Genomic DNA, 21,780 nt, shown 5'->3' with positions numbered 1-21,780 from the left:
CCGGGGGATGGGCTGGGTGGTGTTTACGGAAGAGTCGCGTCGATGCGGACTGACCCCGCCCCTTCCCGGCGGGGGCGGGGTCTCTGCGTTAGCCCCGCCCCGGAGCCGCGTCGGGGGAAGGGGCGGCGCGCCGGCCTCGCAGGGCGCGGAGGGAGCGCGTTCTCGCCAGGGGCTGCGGCAGCGGCGGTGGCAGTGGCACTCCTCAGGGTGTATTTTCCCGTCTCTGATCACTGCGCTGCCAGCGAGGCTTTAAATATGTCCCCACGAGCTTTTCTGCCCCGGTTTCCTTAGTACCTCGATGCGGGGGGTGAGGCGCCCCCTCCACCCCGCCATCTTGCCCACCCCCGCGCCATCTTAGCCTCAGGGGTGCCACTCAGGACTGTGCTGGACTTAGTCACCTGCCTTGCCCACGGCTGTGGTGTCAGGAGGCCTGCTGAGTGCCCACTGAGGAATGCAGCGTGAAGCAGTACAACACTATCATTACAAATACTTCGCTTATTGCTGTATTGACCTTGGCTACTGGGCAGCTTCACGTGCCGCTGGGCCAGCAGTACCTGTCAGGGTCATCACCTCACCCTGTCACAGGAGTTACGTGCCACTATTGCCTCACCTACCAGGAAGCATGGAGGGCAAAACCTTGGCAGTCATCTCTGAGGCAGGAGCTAACTAAATCAAGCCTTGCTTGTCATGAAGACACAGAGCTCCCCTTCCTGCGAATAATCTTTAGCACACGTGATGGACTGTATGGGTTAGATGAGATGATGCGTTTGTGCAGACCAAAGCTCACTGTAGGTCATATTAACTGCTATAAAAGCAAGGGCTTGAAGCAGGGAAGGGACTTTGGCTACGCAAGTGCCAAGTGCCCTTCTTGAGTGGGAGCGCTTGCTCCCAGCAACACGGAGCATCTGTCAGCCCTGCCACTCAGCCCAGCCTTCAGAGACATTAAATGGGATTAAGTCAAACAGCCTAATCCGATAGCTTCCATAAAGAAGACGATGTTTTAAATAACTGTGTTTGCACTACTTCGCCCCAGTTTGTGCATGTCGCATGGCAATGACAATTGAGAGAAGCTCAATAAAAGCTTTGGAGAAGACTGTGATGGCGTACAGAGGGACTGCCTGGTACAGGACTGTTTTCACTTACAAGGACATTATTTATTATTTTTTTTATATCCATTTTGGCTTAAATGACATCTGAAAGATGGGGGAAACCTGAGTTCTGGTCTTTGCTATGATGGCTGATGATTCCTTTTATTAATTAATCAGCTATATAATCTAGAACTGCACAAAGACTACTTGCAGCACACACCAGAGTCAGTGACTCAGGGTCCATTTTGTGTGCTGTCTGCGTGGACCAGCAACTGCGGAAACCTGTGATGCTCAGTGGTGTAGCTTGCACAGGGAGGTAAAGGGATGCCCCAGCGTTACCAATTAAAATAGCTTCTAAACATTTATATGAAAGATCAACTTTAAAGGAAAAAGTTTCTCAGGGATATCACCCTACACCACAAAATAAGAGATGGAATTCTAGAAAGGGATGGCTTTAAAAACAACTTCTATTTTTCAGGTGTAGCAGTGCCCTTCTCCTACAGCACACCAGCTATTTTGGGTCCCATTCTTAAGTACTTAGCTTGTTCTATCTATATATATATCTGAGATGTGCATCTGTATATATAGCTGGGGCACCAAAGACATGCTTCAAGATTTCAGTCCAAAGGCCAAGAGTAAGTTAGACTTACTGCAGTACTCAGCACTTAACCTCCTTTTTGGTTTCAACTCCTTCCTGATTGAAGCTGTAGGCCATTATATGGATCTTGAAGTAGATTACCTACCGTGGAGACTTTATCCACAGAGAAATGTCACTTGTTACTTTTTGTCTGTGTCTTCCACAATGTCAGCCAGGAAAATAATTGTACAGCCTTTAAATTTGTTTTGCTCAATTAAGAAGATCAGTGTCCTTGTGTCTTTTATATAAGACATGCAAGTATATGCTGGTTTTGGCTGGGATAGAGTTATTTTTCTTCATAGTAGCTAGTATGGGGCTATATTTTGGATTTGTGCTGAAAACAGTGTGGATAATAGGGGGATGTTTTTGTTACTGCTGAGTAGTGCTCACCCAGAGCCAACGCCTTTTTGGCCTTTGATAAAAACTGTTCTTATCTCAACTCATAAGTTTTCTCACTTTTACTCTTCTAATTCTCTCCCCCCATCCTACTGGGGGGAGTGAGTGAGTGGCTGTGCAATGATTAGTTGCTGGCTGGGGTTAAACAGCAAAAGGGTACAAATTTGGAATTTTGACTATTGTCTCAAGTTGGCCTTAATTCTTGGCCTTTCACTACAGAAGCACTGTTAATTGAAAGGAAGGACTAGTTTCTGCTCAGCCTTTGCAGCAAGTTAGTTCATACCCTGTCTTTACTGTTACCAGTAAAACTGGCGGAGACAATAAAGCATAAGATTAATGCAGTGCTTTACCCAGCAAACAGCAATGCAGCTACTGAGTAAGACATGCAGCTGCATTTAGCCCCGCAGATCAGAAATGTCCCAGTATGTGGCTAACCGATGATTAGAGTGGGAGGAGAGGGAAAGGGTAAGGCAAGTTACTGTTTACACCAAGGCCCATGACAACTAAGTTGAGAACATAACTTGAAGTCACAAGATATTTTGCCCTAATCCTAATAACTGAGCCAGGCAGACTGGCTGTAGCACTAACAGATGGATGTTAAGACTCTGGGTTGACTGAGACCATCAGGCCCAGATTTGATAATAGGCTCAATGGCAAGAAAAAAAAGTCTACAAGGCAGGTGTAAGGATGATTTCTCAGGTTGCTCTTCTGTGGAGTTTCCTGAATTCCAAGGAGAAATAAGTCTTATGAGAGGCAAACAGGATTGCTACTTCTCCCCACCAAACTATTTGGCTTCAAATTCACAGAGACAAAACAGACTGTTGAAACTTCTGAGAGAAAAAGATAAATCACTGAACTCCCCAGCTGCACCAGTCTGCAGTGCCTAGCTACTTGATCACCTCAGCAAATTCTTAATGCACACTCCCCTCAGCACTAATGGTCTGTCTTTCTGTGGGTAGGAAATAAAGTTTGACCCACTGTGTCAAACACAATGAGAAGCTGTTTGCAGAGTGGTGCTCTTGGTCATAAATAGTTTGTATTGGTTCCTTGGTGAGAAAAAGACTTGGCTAGTCCATCACTAACATTTTCCTTGTCACAGCCAAGCTGGAAGAGAAACGGTATGACAGTTACCTATGCTGCCTTACTACCTGAAACTTTACATCCCTTGATGTTTAACATTGATGATCCTTTTGATTATTGTCTCTGGTAACGTCCATATGGCTCAGTTTTTATGGTAAACTGCATAAACAGCTTCAGAGCTAAAATCCTAGGTCTTAGGTTACTGCTACAAATCCTGGCCTTTCTAAGCCCTTCCTAAACAGAAATATGAGACACTTAACCATAAAGTATGAGACAGCTAAGGCTGTGGCTAGATGCTTACTGTGGAAACTCTGCTATTCTAGCCCTCACAAGGTGGTTTGTTTGCTGCTGAAGATTTGTACTCGCACGGTATTGAGGAGGACAGAGTATTCTGAGGTCCCTCTTACATTTCAGGGCAAGCCCCCCCCGCCGCCCCCCCCCGCCCCCCCATCCATCCATCACCTCTAGCCATTTCTGGGATGTATTTAAGACAACCTCCTGACCCTATCCAAGACCTTCACTACTTGTTAGGTTCAGGACAATCTGCTAAACAACTTCTGTTGTGGTATCCATAACCTGCAGTCATGCCAGCATCCTCTTCAGCTAGTGATTTTTGACCTCTGATCTGTGCATTTTATAGGACTGCGCTGACAAAATGTCAGAGACAATCAGCTATAAATTCTCCTTCTATCGACCATGCTAGTAGTTACTGACTAGAACACCATCTGTAGACCAAACAGTTTGGTTCACCCTAAATCTTGGCAGAAGTATTGAACGGAACTGGATTTGCCGGTTGACATTAGGGGCTGCGATCCTGCCTAGGTTTAAGATGTGCCATCTCTGAAGACTATTCAACCTAAAATTTACTAAAAAAAAAAAAAAAAAAAAAAGGTGCTGGAAAAGTGCTGGGAATCAAAGGAAAGACCAAGAAAACAAAATGTTTTCCAGGACAAAACTTGATTTGATTTCTTGCTGTAATCAAATGGAGAAAAAGATGCATTAGCACCTCAAGCTTTTATCTTGCAAGGAGTTATAGGCTGCATGTTAATGTAATGAACTTCCACTCATGGAATTACTTTTGGCAAGTGATGCATTTCAGTATAACATAAAAGCATAAGAAGGAAATAAATTTGCACCAGCAGTTCAGCAGCCTAGGTGCAGAACTGGAAAGAACTTGCTGCTACTAACTTTTTTGTGTCTTAGAGACACTGAAGCTACATGTGTAAGATCCTTGCCCAGAAGCCCTGGTAGAGCTTTAAAGCATTATTTTCATTCATGACTCTGTGTCTTGAACAGAATTGTCATTCATCCCACACAGATCTTTAATATGAGCAAATATTAACAGATACAAACTTGATACAGGCTTTTAAATTAGCTTTAGGTATAAAGATATACATAAACATACAGAAAAAGAGTCTAAGGGAGAAGCTAACTGCCAAGAACTTTTCATTGCATTATTCTTAAAAAAACAAATAGCAAATCCTTTTGAAACTGCCACCATTACTACTGGTTATCTAGCAGTTGTTTGCTTTCAGCCCAGGTCTAAATCCATGATTGCTTTGCATGATCCTCGTCATGAACCCTCTGAGAGAACGTGAGACAGAGGCAGTAATAGAAGTCTACCATGTAAGCCTTTCTGGTATTAGTAATTGTGAAAGAAAGGGACAATAAGGGATCGGCTTACTTTGTTCATTGATCATCTTGTAATGAAATGAAAGACAGTTTTCAGAAGTACTTGAGAGTCCATACTGATACCCTAGCTACTCAGCACATCTTTCGGATAGGAGGAAGGTAGTGGTAGAAGCTGAGTGGCCTCATTGGTCTGGCAGTTGGACTAGATGATCATTGCAGGTCTCTCCCAACTGGAACTATTCAGTTCTGTTCTGTTCCATTTGTCTGAAACGTGGGTAAGTGTGGGGACCACGCAGTGAAGAAGATTATTAGCATGTTTTTATTATAGGATTATTCAATACAAACTCTGTTACATTGGACACTGTTACAACACTTGACCTACCTCCAGAATTCTGGGTTCAAGTGCCTCACGGAAGCCACCTGCAACATGCAGACTCCAGCTCCTTGCAAGCTCTCTTCTACTAACTGAAACAGCAACTTCTAGTATGTATCTTGCTTTTGAATCTTCAGGCAACTCATGAAACAGTTTCTGGGCAGGAGAATAAGTCTTGTTTTCAGTTTCACATGAAGCGGTGAACAAGACATCAGCTTGGGCAACTTAAGAACTAAAGGCATGGGAGGGCTCAAGAACTGAAGAAGGTCAAGCAAATGCAAGTGCAATGTACTCCATCAGCTAGTATATGAAGAAGTCTGTATTGCTGTTGCCTGCAATGTACCTATTAAGGTTAAAAAAAAATATGCCCCAGTCCTTTCTTGCAAAAATTATGACTCACTTCTCGAATTGTAACCTATAGTTACAAAAATCAGATGCAGTGACATGCTTTGGCCTTGCACTGTGCATGTGTGGACAACTTTACGTGTTAGAAAAAATCCTTCCCTGTAAGCCATCAGTGATTAAGAAATTACCTCTTTGATCTGCCTTGCTCCCTCCTTCCCCACTCTCCTTTTCTTGCTGGCATATCCAAATCAGTCAGCTCCCACCTCCTTCTAATCTGCCTTCTTACTAGCAGGAGAAAAATTGAGAGCACGAAGATCAAACGACGGGTCTGCGTTGCGCAGCCGGGCAGGCCCTAGCTGGAGCCGACGGCAGGGAAGGCCGGCTCAGCCTTTCCTGAACTGTGCCGGGACATGCTCTGTTGGGAAGATGAAGGCAGCGGGCTCATGCCGACGTGGTGAGGCAAAAGAGCATGCCCGGAGTGCGAAGGCTCCACCGGGAATTTCGGTGCTGAGCTCCCAGCCCCGACCGAGCGTGCTCGGACAAAGCGGTCTGTGAAACCCAGAGGCACTGCTGTGTGCCCGAGGGACCAGCCTGGTGCCAAGTCTCTGCTCTAGAGGCACTAAAAGCAGAGCGGAGCGGTTCTGTGTGCAGGCAACAACTTTTTCCCCACGCTTTGCTCTTGGAGCTTGCTGCAGTCGTTTCAGCCGGAATCACAAGCAAAGCAGAAGTTGCAGGAGGCAGGAGCCCGCCGCGCTCTGCCACCAGAACTGAAAACCAGCAGCGGGACCGGGCTGGGCGCGGGGACACCTGAGCGCCGGGGCTGCGAGGGGGGAAGGCCCGGCCCACCCCGTCCTGAGACCCCCGGGCCGGGTCCCGCGGGCAGCCGTGGCCGAGGCTGCCCCGGCCGGGAGAGGGTCTGTCAGCCCGGGGCCGGGCGGGGGCTGCCCGCCCTCCCCCACCCGTTGCCTCCTCCGGGACGGGGCCGAGCCCGTGTGCGTGGCGGCTCCCCCCGGGAGGGACCGGGGCCGTCCCCGTGTGCGTGGCGGCTCCCCGGGGCGGGGGCCGGGGCGGGGCGGAGAGCGCGGCGCTGCCCGGGCCGCCGGCGCCGCCGCCCTCCCTCCATCCCGCCCTCCCTCGCCCGCTCCCGCTGCTCACGCTCCGCGCACGACGGCGGCGGCGTCCCGCCATGTCGGCCGCCAAGCACCGGGGCCCTAAGGGGGGCAGCCCGCCCGCCGCCGCCGCCGCCACCAACGAGAGGGGCGCGCAGGCCGGCGGCGCCGAGGAGGCGGCGGCGAAGAAGTCGGCGGCGGCGGCGCACGGCCGGGGCGGCAGGGCCGCCGCGGGGGCCGGGGGGGGCCGCTCCGGCGCTGGCCCCCGCCGCGGCTGGGCGCTGCTGCTGGGCGCCGCGGTAGTGCTGGGCGCCGCGCTGCCCGCCGGCTGGTACGTGCGGCAGCTGCGGGAGGAGGTCGGGCGCAGCGCCCGGGAGAGAGAGGCCTCCGGCCGGCAGCGGCAGGAGCTGGCCGCCACCCTGGACGCCGTGGTGCAGAAGGTAGCGCGGCGCCGGGCACCGCCGGGGGCGGGCGGGGTGACCCGCAGGGCCGCTCCGCGGTGGCGGCGCCGGCAGCGGGCGGGAGGGCGAGCAGGGGCGCGGGGACCGTCAGGGACTCGGCATTGCTTGGGGGGGCGGGGGCCAACAATTGCTTGGGGAGTAACGGGGGGTGTTAACCCCTTTAAATAAGCAGCCGCGCAGCTCTCGGATAGCCCGGCTTGCGGGAAAGCAAGCGCGTCCCATTGCCGCCTGCCGCCTCTCGCTCCGTGAATGATGCTTCCGCGGCGTTACAGGGACAAACCGAGCCTGGGCCGCGCTTTGCCGCGCGCCTGCAGACGTGGCCACGGTAAAGCGAGAAATCCCTGGCAGGGAGCGCCGAGCGGGGCCGGGCGGGGCGGGGCGGGGCGGACCCCGGGACAGCCGGCAGCGGCGGCCGCAGCCGCTCCTTGCCTGGTTCGCTCTTCCAGGGCTTGGGCGCGAAGCCATTTTATGTAATGCAGTCAGCACGCTTACGTGTTGGCAGCAGTGCAGACCTGCAGTTTCGAGAGCTTGCTGGCGGTAATTTTACGTCTTCGACTCCCGCAAATCTTTTCAAACCGAGTGTGGCCGGTGGGCTGCTCTTTGTCGACACGTCGAGTGGTCAGATGTGCGTGCAGAGGGAGTTGGTGTGGCAGCACATCTGGAATGTGGCAGCAACCTGCCTCAACATCCCCGTGTGCTCTAAAAACCGAAACGTGCCAGCTTCAGCAAACAGCAAAGACCGTGCCAGAAACGGTGATCCTGCCGTGTGCTGCCCTCCACATTCCTGCTGCTGCCTCCGGCCAAGGGAACGAGAGTGTCCACAGCAGTCCAGGATCGCAGAAGAGCTGTGAAGTTGTTGGCAAAGGGTGTAGCTCAAGTGAAGTGAAAGAAATGCTAATTTTCCTCATTTTTTTCACTCTGGCCTTATTAGCCCCTGAGCTAGAGTTTCAGAAACAGCACTGTCCATCTGGATATGGCTTAGAGTACCTAAACCCTTTAAAAATGACATCTGTGAGGCATATCATCAACATAATCAAGTTCCTGTCTAGGGTATAGGTAAATAGGTTGGAAAGCAGTATGTAAAGTTACAACTGAGTCGTATCAAAGGAAAGGAAATTCTTGTCTCAGCTTGACGGCTTTCTGCACAGCGTGCCATGCAGATTCCCTGTATTCCCTGCAAGCTCGGGCCCAGGCCGGCAGTGGGGGGACAGGATGGTGGGATGTGCGCTGGCAGAGATCCTCTGGCTGTTCTGTGGTGATCCCAGAAGCGCGGCAGCCTGCACACGTGGAGTTTGTAGGATCAGTCTCAGTGTTTCCCCTCCCTTACAACAAAGAAGAAAAAGAAAACTCACATGAGAGGGGAAAGGGGTTGTAAAATCCAGGGCTATCGTGTTGTTTCTGAACCTGATTTTAAGTCCTGGGGGGTTTTATTCACTGATGGCTGGGGCATGATTTGAACTAGCAAGAGTTGTGTTTTTTTCCTAGTTTTTAAGGCATTTTTACAGACTCTTTGTAGGAAAGAAGAAATTGCAGTCACAGGGCATGCAGGACCTAAATTTACAATAGAGGAGTATAGAACCCAGGTGTATGAGCAATGTATAAGCCCTTCCAAGCATAGGTATGGGTACAATTTGCTGTCTCCCATCTCCATGTCATTGCAGAAAATCCTAAGCAGGTGTTATGTATTCTAGGGTACAGGTATATAACAGAAGTTTATAAACAGTTGGTTTCAAGGAGAACTGAAACTTTATTTGCGTATAGCAGATGGCTGATGTTAGACATAAAGTAGTGCAAGAATGGAAGGTGGGGGAAAGAGATCACACATAGTTTCGGTGTAACCCTTGAAAGCTTTGCTTGCTGTGGTTTGTGTTGTCTTTACGAAGAATATACTTGAGGAAGAGGAGACCAGGCTGTATTTCATTGCTTTATGGAAGTGCAGGGTCCTGCATGGTACTTACAGAGGGCCATCAGCGCAGGCTGCTGTGCGGAACTGGCTTTGCCCTTCAGTCTTTTACTGCAGAGAGCTCCTGTCAGGAGTGTGTGTTATATAAGCTCATCTGCTTTACACATCAGCAATAGGAAGAGAAAGGAGATGATACGTAAGTTTGGTCTTTAATATAGAACGATCCTCAGAGAGGCCAAAGTTGTTCCGTGGTTAAACACAAGATAGCATGACCACTTAGAGAAGACATAGTTGTTAGCAATAGATATATTTTTATGTGCTATTTATGATGGTAAACCTTTCAAGGGCAATGGTTTCAAACCTTGCCAGCCATGAACACTGAACAGGCAAACTTGCACATAGGTGCACACACAAATCAACTGTGTAGTGAATATGAACTACTACTTTGAAGTTGTGAATTTTACCCTTGTTGTGCAAGGGTTTTGCTTTGGGCCCCAGTGGCACTTGGTTAGGACAGATCAGACTAGAAGCTGGTCTAATTTGAAGACCCCAGTCCATTTTTATTATGTCACAGCTCTCCGGTCTTCAAGTGGCTGGCCTAGCTGGAAGTATAGGAAAATAGCTTCAAGTTAACATCATAGGCATTGCCTGAATGCAGTGGAGGAGCAGGTGTAAGGTACTTCCACTGCAGAGGGGTGGGATCTATCTCTGTCAAACATAGCAGCAGAGACCTGGCCCTTTGCACACTTCTCCTAGCCATTTCTGATGCCTTTTCATAGACTAACAATTGAAGATGCTTAGTTGCAAATACAAATTTGGTGATTTGGTTGGAATGTGTCAAAGAAAATACATTTTCATAAGAGGGGGAGAAGAACTTCCCTGTATATGTCTTCTAGATTTCCGAAGTCTGTTTATAGCGATACAGAAAAAGCTGTCTGTGTGGAGAAAATCAGAGTGAATAACAGCTAAGATGTAATGAAAATGGGATTGGTAAGTCAATATCATGGCTGGTGCCCTGCTGCAATATGTATGGCAGTATCACCTGCTTCCTCCCCACCCTTTAGCTCATTTCTAGTTTCGTATGTGAACACTAGAGAATACAAGTATAGGGGACATAAAGTCATTACAAACCTTTTTACAGAAGGGGGAAAAATAAGTCATCTTTATGAGCATTCTTAAAACTGTGGGGATCTATTGAGGCAAGAGTAAGTCTCATGGCCAAACTCTGCAATCCTTACACAGTGTAGACTTCCGTGAAGACCAGGGAGGATTTGGCCAGGATTTAGTCTTACAAAAATACATATGAATAACTGAATTTCTAGTCAGTAAGTCTGTTAGGTCTTTTGAAAATAATTTCTAGGCTTAGAGTCTGACTGGGAACTGGTAGAGCCTCCTTCAGTTAAAAAGAAAAGAAGCTCTGTATATTTCTTTCTAAGAACATATAAAATATACTTCCTTCTATTTATAAAATAAAACCACCCCTCCAGCTGTATATCTAATCATTAAACATGGTAACCCATGTGGCATGACTGATTAATGTACCACTCAGACACAAGGAGTAGCGTGAGGGAAGGCGAGATGCATTACTCAGCACTTGCCATCCTGCCAAAGCCTTGAGGTATTTTCTACGTGATGGATTCCTGTTGCAGCTAGTGGGAGTGCTTACACTGCTTTACAAAGTTTAAAAAAACACAAACCCCCCCCCCACACAGAGCCTTCTTCACAGTCCTGAGACTGATACTCTGCTTGGCCTCAAAATTAAGTAATGCGTGCTTCCCTGGCCTGGATCTTACCTTTAAATGCAAGAGTAAATGAATGTGGCAGCCACTCACCCCTTGACCTTTTCGCTCTTGCTACAGCTAAACCCAACTGTAAAGACAGTTTTTGTACTTGGGAAGCTTAATAGCATACCTGATCCAGTGGTAACAGCTTTCTGCATTAACCTGAGACAGATGCAAGTCAGTCCCCTTGGCAGCTGCTATGGCTTTGTTCGCTGCCTGAGTACATACATGTACCCCTGTTCACTAAGAGCATGTGGGTGTTCTCATGCGTGAATAATGAGGTACTAAGTATTTAAAGCCTTAAAGCATTTCTATTTTTTTTATCTTAAAAAGTAGTTAAGAAGAAAGCTGTGTCTCCATTGGTGTCTAAGAGCAGCAAAGTGTCATGATTACAGCTCCCATTCCCCAGCCATTCCCAGCTCCCCTTTCCCCCTAATTTTTCCCATTACTCTTTCTTGTCTCCTGTGAACTTCTTTCATGTTCAGGAATTGGCCTTGGGTCTTACTGCCTGCTATAGTCTAATCCCAGCTTTTCTGTATTCAGAAACTGATGCCAGATGTTCTTTAGGTTTTTTTTTACCCATCCCTTTCCTCCTTCATGGACTTGTGGCCTGTATGACCAGCAGTCGTATAGGGGGGAAATGGCTCAGGGGTCTGGATGCAAACTCTGGAGATCTGAGTTTGATTTTCACTTCCATGGATTTTCTGGATCATCTGTGGCAGGTCAGTGAGGCCAAGGATCCTCAGCAGAAGATGGATGTATCTATAGAGCTGTAAGGCTCTAGATGCTGGGCTTTTTGTGCCTCCTGTATCTGTATGTCATAGGGTCACCTCAGGTGTGGAGCATGAAGGATTGCAGGGTGACCAGATAATTTCATATGGTTACAAGAGCCATAAGGATTTTAGCCACAAAAGGTGAGGATGTAGGTAAGGATGAAGTTTTAAGTATTAAACATGTGGATTTCTGTTTTAGGTGCGTTCCCTTCAAGCCACATTTGGAGAATTTGAATCCATGATGAAAATTACTCAGCAGAAGCAGGAGGTTACCGAGAAGGCTGTTAAACAAGGGGAGAGTGAAATAAACAGGATCAGTGAAGTGCTTCAGAAGCTGCAAAATGAAATTTTGAAAGACTTGTCTGATGGCATCCACATGGTGAAGGATGCAAGGGAACGAGACTTCACATCTCTGGAAAACACAGTGGAAGAGAGACTAACAGAGCTAACCAAGTCTATAAACGATAACATTGCTGTATTCACTGAAGTCCAGCAAAGGAGCCAAGATGAAATCAACAGTATGAAAGCAAAGGTTGATTCACTGGAAGAGGCAGATGTCTATAAACATGAAATTAAGGTGCTAAAAGATGCTTTTGATGAGATGCAAGCATCCATGAAAACCAAAGAAAAGGACATAGAGACCTTGAAGAGTACAATAGACTCCATGGAGTCTGATGTGTATACTGAAGTGAAAGAGCTAGTCAACCTCAAACAAGAACATGAGAAATTCAAAGAGGCTGCGGATACTGAACACCTTTCATTAAAAGCTTTACAAGAGAAAGTTCTGAGAGCTGAGGATTCTATCATGCAGCTCCCTAGTGACATTAAAAGACTCGATGAAGATTTACTGCAAGTTAAAGCTGACCTCAACAAATGGGAAGAAAATGAACTCTTCAGAAAAGCGTTAGAAACTTTTGGGAAGAACAGTGAAGGACTGGAGTCTCGATTGAGGCACATAGAAGACAGCCTGGAATCTCTAACTTCTGTTGCTGCTGAAAACAGTGAAAAGTTGCAATCTTTCCTTTCGAAGGAGGCAGAGTATGAGAATAAGCTCAGCACCCTAGAGCAAAGCGTTACTGCTTTTCAGGGAATCTCAGATATGGACATAACTTCAGTCACAGACATTCTGAAAAATCTTGGTGAATCACAGACTTCGTTGTACAATGACGTGGAAAACTTGAGGAGAAGCATCAGTGACCTGCCATCTGCTGGTGCTCTTCAGGATGTCCAGAAGCAAATTAGTACTTTGTTAGATCAAGGGAGTCTTCAAACGGGTCAAGGACCTTCTCAAGGCTATCTTGAAAAATTTTCTTCTGTGGAAGGCTCTGTAGATGAACTGAGATCTTCTGTCAGCCAGGTTGATTCCGATTTGAAAATGATAAGAACTGCAGTGGATAGTTTAGTTTCCTACTCAGTGAAAATTGAAAATAATGAGAACAGCTTGGAATCTGTGAAGAGCTCAATAGATGACCTGAGGAATGATCTGGAAAGGTTGTTTGTGAAAGTAGAAAAAATACATGAAAAAGTTTAGGCAGCGGTGCTCCTTGTGCAAATAATGGATTAAGGAGAATGGCTTTTGTATGCCCAGTTTTTTACTCTTTTTAAAAGCAATTTGATACCTCCAAAGAGAATAAGAATACTTTAATAATAGAGACAGTTCTGCTTATTTCCTTTATTTCTCTTTTGTGTAGTGTTTTTTTGGTGGTTTTGTGTTTGTTTGTTTTAAATTGTTTTAAGAAGACATGAGTTTAGTTGGGGGTTGAGTTTCTAAGGGCTCGTCTTCTCTATTAAAAAGTTGTACCGCTGTAACTGTGGTGGTATAACTAAGGCACTACAGCCTTGTTAGCATGGGCACATATTTAATGGCATGAAGGTGTTTCACACTATGACACTAGATAGCCCACACGGAAGGGCTACAGCTGTTCTGGTACAAAAAACATACTGCTGTACACACTGAGAATTTTACTGGTATGTTTTAGTTTAGGAAACAAATGAACAAAACTACATCCCTATCTTGAACTGGTTTGACCAGTAAGTTTGTAAACTTAAGTGTGGACCGGGTTTGAAGCAACTCATCCGTTTCTGCAGTTTGGGACTCAGCCATGGAGTCAGTTTACCAGGCATCAGCTGAGGTGTAGTGTATTTCGTGAGTCCTTAATCTGTACCACAGAGCTAACAAGGGGCTAGCTGCACCCCCTGAAAGGAAGGTTTGAGGTAAGTGGCATTGCTTGGGGCTAAGACCTGAGAGAGGTGTTCTGCTACATGGCTGGAGAGATTCATTCTTTCTGGTCACAGCTGCCTTTGCCAGTATCCCGAGCTGCTGGTGCAGAAGATCAGTGCTTAGAAGGGACACCTGAAGGATGGGATTGATTTCAAGAGGGTACAGTAATATTTGTGTTGTATTTTTGGACTGTTTACATGATGAAGTTGTGTCTTTCCTGGAAAGGCCTAATTTGTCTGTGATACAGGATTTTCTGTAAAAACGACAACGAATTTGAATGAGGAAGGAGAAGGACTAAAACCGTACCTCTTGTGTTCCATGTGTAGCAAGCATGCTGATGGTAATAGTACACTCCAAAACACACAAGGGGGAAAACCACCATGAAATCAGCAGAATTGCTTCTAAGATGTATACATTTCCAAGTTTTCACACAGGTGACAGTGACCTGAAGTCTTGTTACATATTCGGGACTTGGTGCCTGATTCTTCTCACCATTGTTGTCACTGGGTGTCTGCCTGGGGCATTGGTAGCAAAGGATCCTTCTAGGAACTGGCTGAGAGTGAGGAAAAAGTACCATAATTCTCTAGATTTTCATTTTAAAACCACTTTCTCATGGAACTTTCTTGGTTTTCTGTCTTTTTGGAAAGGATTTCTAATATCCCTCCTTTTCAAGCTTACTTTTGAACTTTATCCAAAGATCTGGTAAAGGAGTCTGCACACAGGTAGCTTGCAAATAGGTTATGGACATCATGCCCACCTCAGCCTGCACTAGCCAGATCCTTGGCTATGTTAGAAGAAGAATTCCTAAAAACAGCACCTCCCAGAAGTGGTGTGCTTGTGGGAACAGCACAGATGAAAAGGAGTTCTCCTAGGTAAATAAGATCCCAAACCATGTCTAGTGTTGTACCCACTGTAAACAGGGAAGAATTGCTGGCAAAGAAAGAGGGACCCACGGCATTAAGGTCACTGTTGTCACTGTTGGAACTGCACTGTTCTTTGTTGACTTCTCAAATTTTGAACAATGTTGTTTAGGTTACTGTGAAATGAACTGTATGGCTTATTTGCGGTATTTTTAATACATAATAAACATTTGGAATATTCTTTGCACCTTTTTCTGATTGCTGCTTACTTGACGTTGCATTTCCTGGGGTGCTGCCAGTGGGGTAGAGGAAGGGCCTTGGGGGAAGGACCAGCTGTAACCCAGCCCTGCACTTGGGCTCAGCCTTCGCAGGGGAACATGGAGGCACTCCTTCCTGTGGCAGTTACGGACCAACTCTTGAAAATAGGATTTGAGTCGGGTCAATGCAGCTGTGCTGACACCAGGCTCAGGAGTCCAAGACGATAGTTGTGAGGTGTGAAATACTTCATTTATGTAATGAATGAATGCTATGTCAGACACTGCCAGCAATGCCTTGGTAAGACTTTCTCAATGCCTAAAGCACGTAGAACAGAAATAATGTACAGTATGAACCTACATAATCTTTCCAAAGTGGCTGCTGCTTTTGCATAGCTTTGAATGCTGGATTTCAAGGCCCATAAACTGATACTATCTTCATGATGGATGCCTGGCTTTTGAAAGTTTGGGAAAGGGTGTTCTAGAGTATGGGCATCATGATGTGCTAGCAATTCCTGAGGCCAAATTCATAGAAGTAGGTAATCCCTGTTACTAGATTACTTATGTAACAAAACAGGTGAGCACACAAGCCTTTCCATGAAAAAGAGATTCAATATAACCTGTTGACAACAAGCTGGCTGTGAGCATGCTGGCTTTAAAGGGTAGTAGCTGCATGATGAGAAAACTTAAAGAGGCTACAGCAGTGCAGCTGGGCCACATTTGAACTCAAAGATTAAATGAAGAATTACTAGTTACGCTTCCAGTATCTTAAATTTTTATAGCAAGCTGTTGAAATTACTTATTTCACTTAATAAGAATAATAGTTTTCTGTAATAGTGATATGGTTGGAGGCAGGCATAATGACAAGGATCCTTTGGCGGACTGGAGGTTCAGCTTTTATATTTGGCTTGACAATTTCATCAAACACAAACACTTCCTAATTCCCTCATAAATGCTCACAGAGCACATCCAGTCCTAGTGCTGCTCTTTACCGCTGTTCTTAACACTTCACAGTAAAGCAGCGGAGAAGGTCTCAAGCAAGACATAGTCTCTGTTGCCAATCTTCTTTCACGTTATTAGTCGTTTATCAATAACACGCTGTTATAGTAACAAACTTAAACCGAAACTGTCTACCTGATTGCTGAGGTATTGATTGAGCTGGTGCATTAACATTTGTATTCGTTTGCAGCTCTCATCTTGTAAATGGAGAAGCCGTTAACCCTGAGGCCCTGAGTACTTGATCACACTGCAAAGGCCTTGCCCAAAGAGCTGCGCTGGGGGACGTGGTGGAGATAAATCCTGGGCGGCAGCTGCTGCTGCAGGGACTTCTCCCAGCAGGGCTTCTACCGCTGCCTCGAGTGGAACAATGCGTAAGAGCAAGAAGAATTTTCTGGTGGCCTAAACGCGTACGTTAGAAATTTTATTAACACATGGATGAGTGATTTAGTCTTTTTGCCATCTTATTTGGTGCAACTCAGCTCGTAGTGTAAACAAAGCTGCAGAGAAGTTAAAGGACTACAGCAGAAAAGGCTTTCTGAGATGGACACGCACCACCACAGCCTAAGGTCCTGGTGTGGGCGCTCGGCTCTGCGCAGCGGGGCCAGGGACGGGCTCTGCTCGGTTTGGGGCACCAGGAGAGCTGTGGTGGAGCTGGGGAGACTCTCGAAGAGCAAAATGATGATGATCAGAGGTAAAATGTCTAGGAAAAGAAGAGACTGAACAATCGCGCCTGCTTAGGCTTGAGAAAAGTGGAGAGGGGGCGGAAGGGAAAAGAGGCGTGAAAGAAATGAAGGACCCTCGACTTCCCGGAGGGCTGTTCTGCGACAGGGACGAGCCCGTCCGGCAGCTAGGGGAGGGTGAGGCGTTACCGGCGGCGGTGCCGCAGGGGCACGCAGCGGCGCGGCCGCGCAGGTGCGACGGATACCGGTACCGCCGCCACCGGCCGGGTGACCTGCCGCCGTGCCGCTGGCGGGGCGGGGCGGGGGCGGCGGCGGGCGCCCCCCGGTGGCGGCGGGGCGGCGCGGCAGGCGGCTCGCGGCGGGCTGCCCGGGCCGGGGTCCCGCCTGGCGCCTCCCGCCTGCGCCCCCACCTCCCTCCGCCGGGCCCGGCGGCGGCATCGGCTCGTGCACCCTCCTTCGTACCCGCCTTGCATGACACCGTCCCCCTGGAAAAACCGCCAGCCGGTGCCGGGCTGATTTTAGAAGCGACTCCTGCTCACTCTGCCCGGTTTAGCCCTTTTGCTAGTAACTGGTCCCCGGCCTGTTGTGTCGCCTGCTCAGTTTGTAGGTGTTTAGGGAGGGGGAAGCTGTGGCTGGTTTTGTCTTGGTCTTAGTATCAGCTGTATATTTAGCACTGTGAGATGCTAATCCTCACTGGTCCTCACAGTGCTCTCACGGTGCTACTACCCTGCCCCTGCTGTGTGTCCTGGTCATTGTCATCTTCTGCCAGCCGTGAACAGATAGCCACCCGTGTCAGAGGTGCTGAGTCAGAACACTTACACGCAGGACTTTATCAACACTTATTTGTAAATCCTGGCATGAGATGGTCCAACAGCACGCAAAGCCATTTTCTTTTCCCAAGAACCCATTTGATCTGACACTGACCTAGGATGCTCAAACAGCAATTCTGCCTTGGACACCAAAGCAAAAAGTATTGTCTGCTTGCTCACACTGCAAAACCTCTCCAGAATATCCAGCATACAACATATTGCAAGCTCACAGTATATATCTTCTCAGGAGTCAGTGCTTGCTCATGGACTGAGAAAGGGAACTCTGAACTCTCTTTATAAGAGCGGAGCTAGTTGGTTCCTGCAATTATAATGCAAATACTAAAACCCAGAGCTATTCACAGTTAATGCAGCATCACAGTTGTAGCCTGCTTGACCTCAAAGAGATCCCTGAACTCTGCTTTTTTTATGTTGGAGCTTATTGAGCAGGTGTTCCTTTGGCTGCTTTGGATATACAAATAACACGTGTCAAAATCTTTTCCAAGTGGATACTATCTAGATGGTGAGCTTAGCATCGGAGGACAAATCTTTTCTCAAGTGATTCCAATTTTACCATGAGAGGAATAACAGCCAAAGAAGCAATTTCTCATTTTATCCTGTTCGGAAAAAAACAGTTCGGATGAAATACTTATTACACAGTTAACTCCTGCGCTCCACCTTGGTGTTCATCCACAATTCTAAAGGAAGAAGCTAGTTCATATAAGGCCGGCTTTGTTCCACTCAGAAAAATTTTCCTTTGGCACTCTCTAGATGTAAATATGTCAAATTCCTGTGGATAATCCTTTCTTGTCAATACTGCTTAGGCTGAGGTTGGGATAGAGTCCTGGAATTATGAGTAAGGATGGAAAACATAACAAATGGAGAAAGAATCAGGGTTACCTTGAAACTTTAAATTATTTCTTGGTGCTTTGACTTTCAAACAAAGATCTGAAAATGTTTTATTTTCTCCTCCTTTCTTCCTTTTTACCAAACTTCCCATCAATGTATACATGTCAGGGGGGTGCAGAATATGACGCTTCAGTATTATTTGCTTTACAGTGATAATTTGAAGCCACAAGTAAAAACAGGGCTTGAGACGAAAGCCACTGCAGAGCCACCTGTGTGGAGAGAGCACTGCAAAAGACACTACCTAAACAAGTGAGTTGACATCATTGTTAGTGGCAGGAAAAACAAAATATTGCAGTTCCCAGAGTGTGTTTGGATAGTTCACACTTCAGTGTCGCTCAGGCCAAAAACCCTTCCTGCCAAGTACCTCCCTGGCCTGGAAACCCAAAACGCTCTGTGCGAGGAGGTGGGATCCAGCCTGCGAGGTGGCCTGCCTGGGAGCCAGAGACCCAGGAAGGGCAGGCAGCAGGCTGCCTCCGAGCTGCACAGCCTGGGAAGCCTCACTTGGGCAATGTCTGTGGACCGCTCGGTCTGTACATTGAAAACAGCGAGGTCTTAAACAAAAATTTCCAACCAGGTGGGAAACAGAAATTACAGAACGACAAGGGTCCTGATCCAGATCCCACTGAAGTCAGTAGCTACACTCTCCTTTCCTTTGATGGTACAGAATCAGGGCCAAAGCACTCCGCCCAAAGCCACATGGAAAATGTGTAATATACTCACCAATGATTTCTAATACCTAAAGCTCCAAAAATCCTCTCTTTTCCTTCGAGTGCATCATGGCTGTTTACGGGAATACCTAATAGCTGACAGGTCTTCCCATACTGAGCGAGCCTTTCATTTTTGTAGTCCTTCTTGGGGTCCGGACACAGCAACGTAAGAATATTATCAAAGGAGGTAGTACTGGCTTGTAAGTTTTATGGTTTAAACAAATATGGTTTATGGTGTTGGGGAAGCAAGCTAGGCCTCGGGACATATTTACTAGCTATTTCTGTTCAAAAGATTGCAAACATTAATGGTATAGACAGCCCAACACTCATCATTAAGCTCCAGAGTAAACACCTAACTGAGGGACAGATTTCTCGATGCTATTGTTTCCAGCTGCCTGGAATTTCAGGCAGAACAGCTACACTAGTACATGTTTAGTTTATGCCTTCAGACATTCCATCACAACCCTCAGCCAGAAAGAAAAGGGACATCGACAGATCTGCATGTAGCGCCCTGTGTGAATGAAGCTGTTGTTATTCCTATGTCATGTATGTAACGCCATTGCCCAGATGTTCAAACCCTATCCTAACGGGTGCTGGATGAGAAGACTTATTTAGGCACCTGTCTGCTGGAATGCTCTGGGCACCAAACTGCTCTCCCAATGGCATATTTTGTAGGACTAAATGTGGACTTCAAACACTCCATTCTGATAATTTTTGCCTTTTCCCCATACCAGACTTCTACCATCATACATTCGGCTCTGAAGACGGTATTGTTCTTAGCACTTTCATTAAGTATTACACATTCTCAGCACAGTTTCTAAGAGAGGGAAAGAAACCCAGTTCTGTCTAATGTGCTTAACATTTAAAAATAAGATATGCAAGAAAAAGAACAGCTTTTCCATTCAGGAAGGAGATATTTGTATTGCTAAAAATAGCCCTACTAAGCTTTCATGAACATGAGATTGATGGAAGGATAATTAACATTTGCTGGAGCCTGAATCCTTGCAGATAATTAACTGAGGTGATAATAACCTCTTAGACCCATGAAAAATACCTCTGTACTTGAATGCGTTCAGTGATCAAACTGCATTACAGCATCCCAGAAAAATGTCACAGCCTTCCAGTGACTGCAGGTTGGTGGCACAACTGGAAAAAGCCCTGTACCTCTTCCCCGAGTCACTGGGGTTTTAAAGCCACAGCAACTGCACAGACAGCAGGATGACCCCTCATGGCCTCCCTTGGGTTCAGGGGAACCTTCCTGGATGAAGTCAGGCCAGGACATCGTGTATTGTCACACACATGCACTTCTGGGTTATCCTGTAACGACATTGGGAAGAATTAAGCTGTAGAGCTGTAGCAAGTGAGGGTGCAAGCTACCTTGGTTCTTTGTGTCACTGTTCCCTCCCTCCACTGTACAGTCACATAAGAGACTACGTGCCCAAAGGAGCCGATCAACCAAAGACAGCAGAAGGACAAAGACGAGGTGTACTAAAGCAACGTGGCACACAGCAGAGAGGTCAACTGGTCCAGGTGGCTGGTGGTAACCACCGCACCTGTAACTTTAGAATATTAACTTTTAGGTGGTTTTGTGCTTTCCCCTCCCTGTCTTCTGTAGGATCACATCTTTCATGCAGTATGATCTGAGGCCCATGGAGACGGATAGATCCTTCTCTGTTGATATCCATAGTCATTGGATGAGTTTTGTGTGGGATGGGATAAGGGAAAGCGAAGCATTCAGTTACAAAGCAAAATTTGCAAGGACCAAATAGAATAGGTACCTGCTGCTTTCCAGCCTCCAGCCCCATTTCATATTTTCCAGGGTTTGGGGAGCTTTATTAGTTTATAACTTTTTCAAAGGCAAGGAATCTTTTATTTCTTCTGTCCATGCTTTCAGTATGGATAGGAAATACTTACAATGCAGTTGGCAATAGGCAGTGGTATTTTTTGTTAAATACAACCCTCAAAAATAGTTTTTGGTTCAGGTCACGGAAGATCAAGGACTTTAAGCATTGCAGCTAAGAGTTCCAGAAGTTCTGGCAGCTCCATAATGCAAGACAGAAGTCGCATGTTTGAACTCTCCAGAATTAGTGTATTTTTACTAAAGTCCACAAGAATCACCAAGGGTGGGATGAGGGGCTGCATTCAGCTTCCATTCATTTGTTCATCTGGTTTGGGGGATCACTACTGGCATGTAATCTTGCTGTTGTAGTGAAAGCTCTGTAAATACTTTTAGCAGAGAAGTATGTGTCTCATATTAATGTCTGAGGGTCATGCCCCTTGCAGCATGCATGCTGACTCTGCTTATCGCAGCTCAGTGATGCAGCTCTTGTGCATGTGAAGGTCTTCCCCAAACCTCAAACAGCTGGAGTAAAGGCTTAATCTATCCAAGAGTCCTACTATGTTGTTTGGATCCTGATCTGTCTTCACTTGCCTTCACAAAGCTCTTCACTTTCCTTAGGTTTGCTATTTCGCATTCATTAGAACCGATATATTTTACTACTTCACCTATAAAATTAATTCAGTAACAGAGCTGCTGTTTCAAATGGTTGCACATAGCTAAAACCCTGTTTGTGAAAGTGTTTGAACTATAAAAAGAAGCATGTCTATTAAAAAGAGGTTTTGGGGTGCTCTTTATTGTTCCTTTCAATTTCTGTCATGTCACCATAACAAAAAGTTATCCTCCTCCTGAAGAGCAATGAAATAAATCTAAGTGCTTGCAATCTTCACTGCACAATCCAAATTCAGGACTAGGTGTGCTTTCTTGTG

General features: G+C 46.6%; 1 protein-coding gene across 1 annotated transcript; it reads left to right on the top strand.

Moving 5' to 3' along the window:
- The first annotated feature begins 6,617 nt into the window (after positions 1-6,617).
- Positions 6,618-14,906, top strand: CKAP4 (cytoskeleton associated protein 4). Its single transcript, XM_055712154.1, has 2 exons — positions 6,618-7,100; positions 11,778-14,906. The coding sequence occupies exons 1-2, from the start codon at positions 6,738-6,740 to the stop codon at positions 13,107-13,109; spliced, it is 1,695 nt and encodes a 564-aa protein (XP_055568129.1). The 5' UTR covers positions 6,618-6,737; the 3' UTR covers positions 13,110-14,906.
- Positions 14,907-21,780: the final 6,874 nt, after the last annotated feature.

Source organism: Falco cherrug, chromosome 5, assembly GCF_023634085.1.
Source record: "Falco cherrug isolate bFalChe1 chromosome 5, bFalChe1.pri, whole genome shotgun sequence".
Classification (NCBI taxonomy): domain Eukaryota; kingdom Metazoa; phylum Chordata; class Aves; order Falconiformes; family Falconidae; genus Falco; species Falco cherrug.
This window is presented reverse-complemented; position numbering and strand designations above follow the sequence as displayed.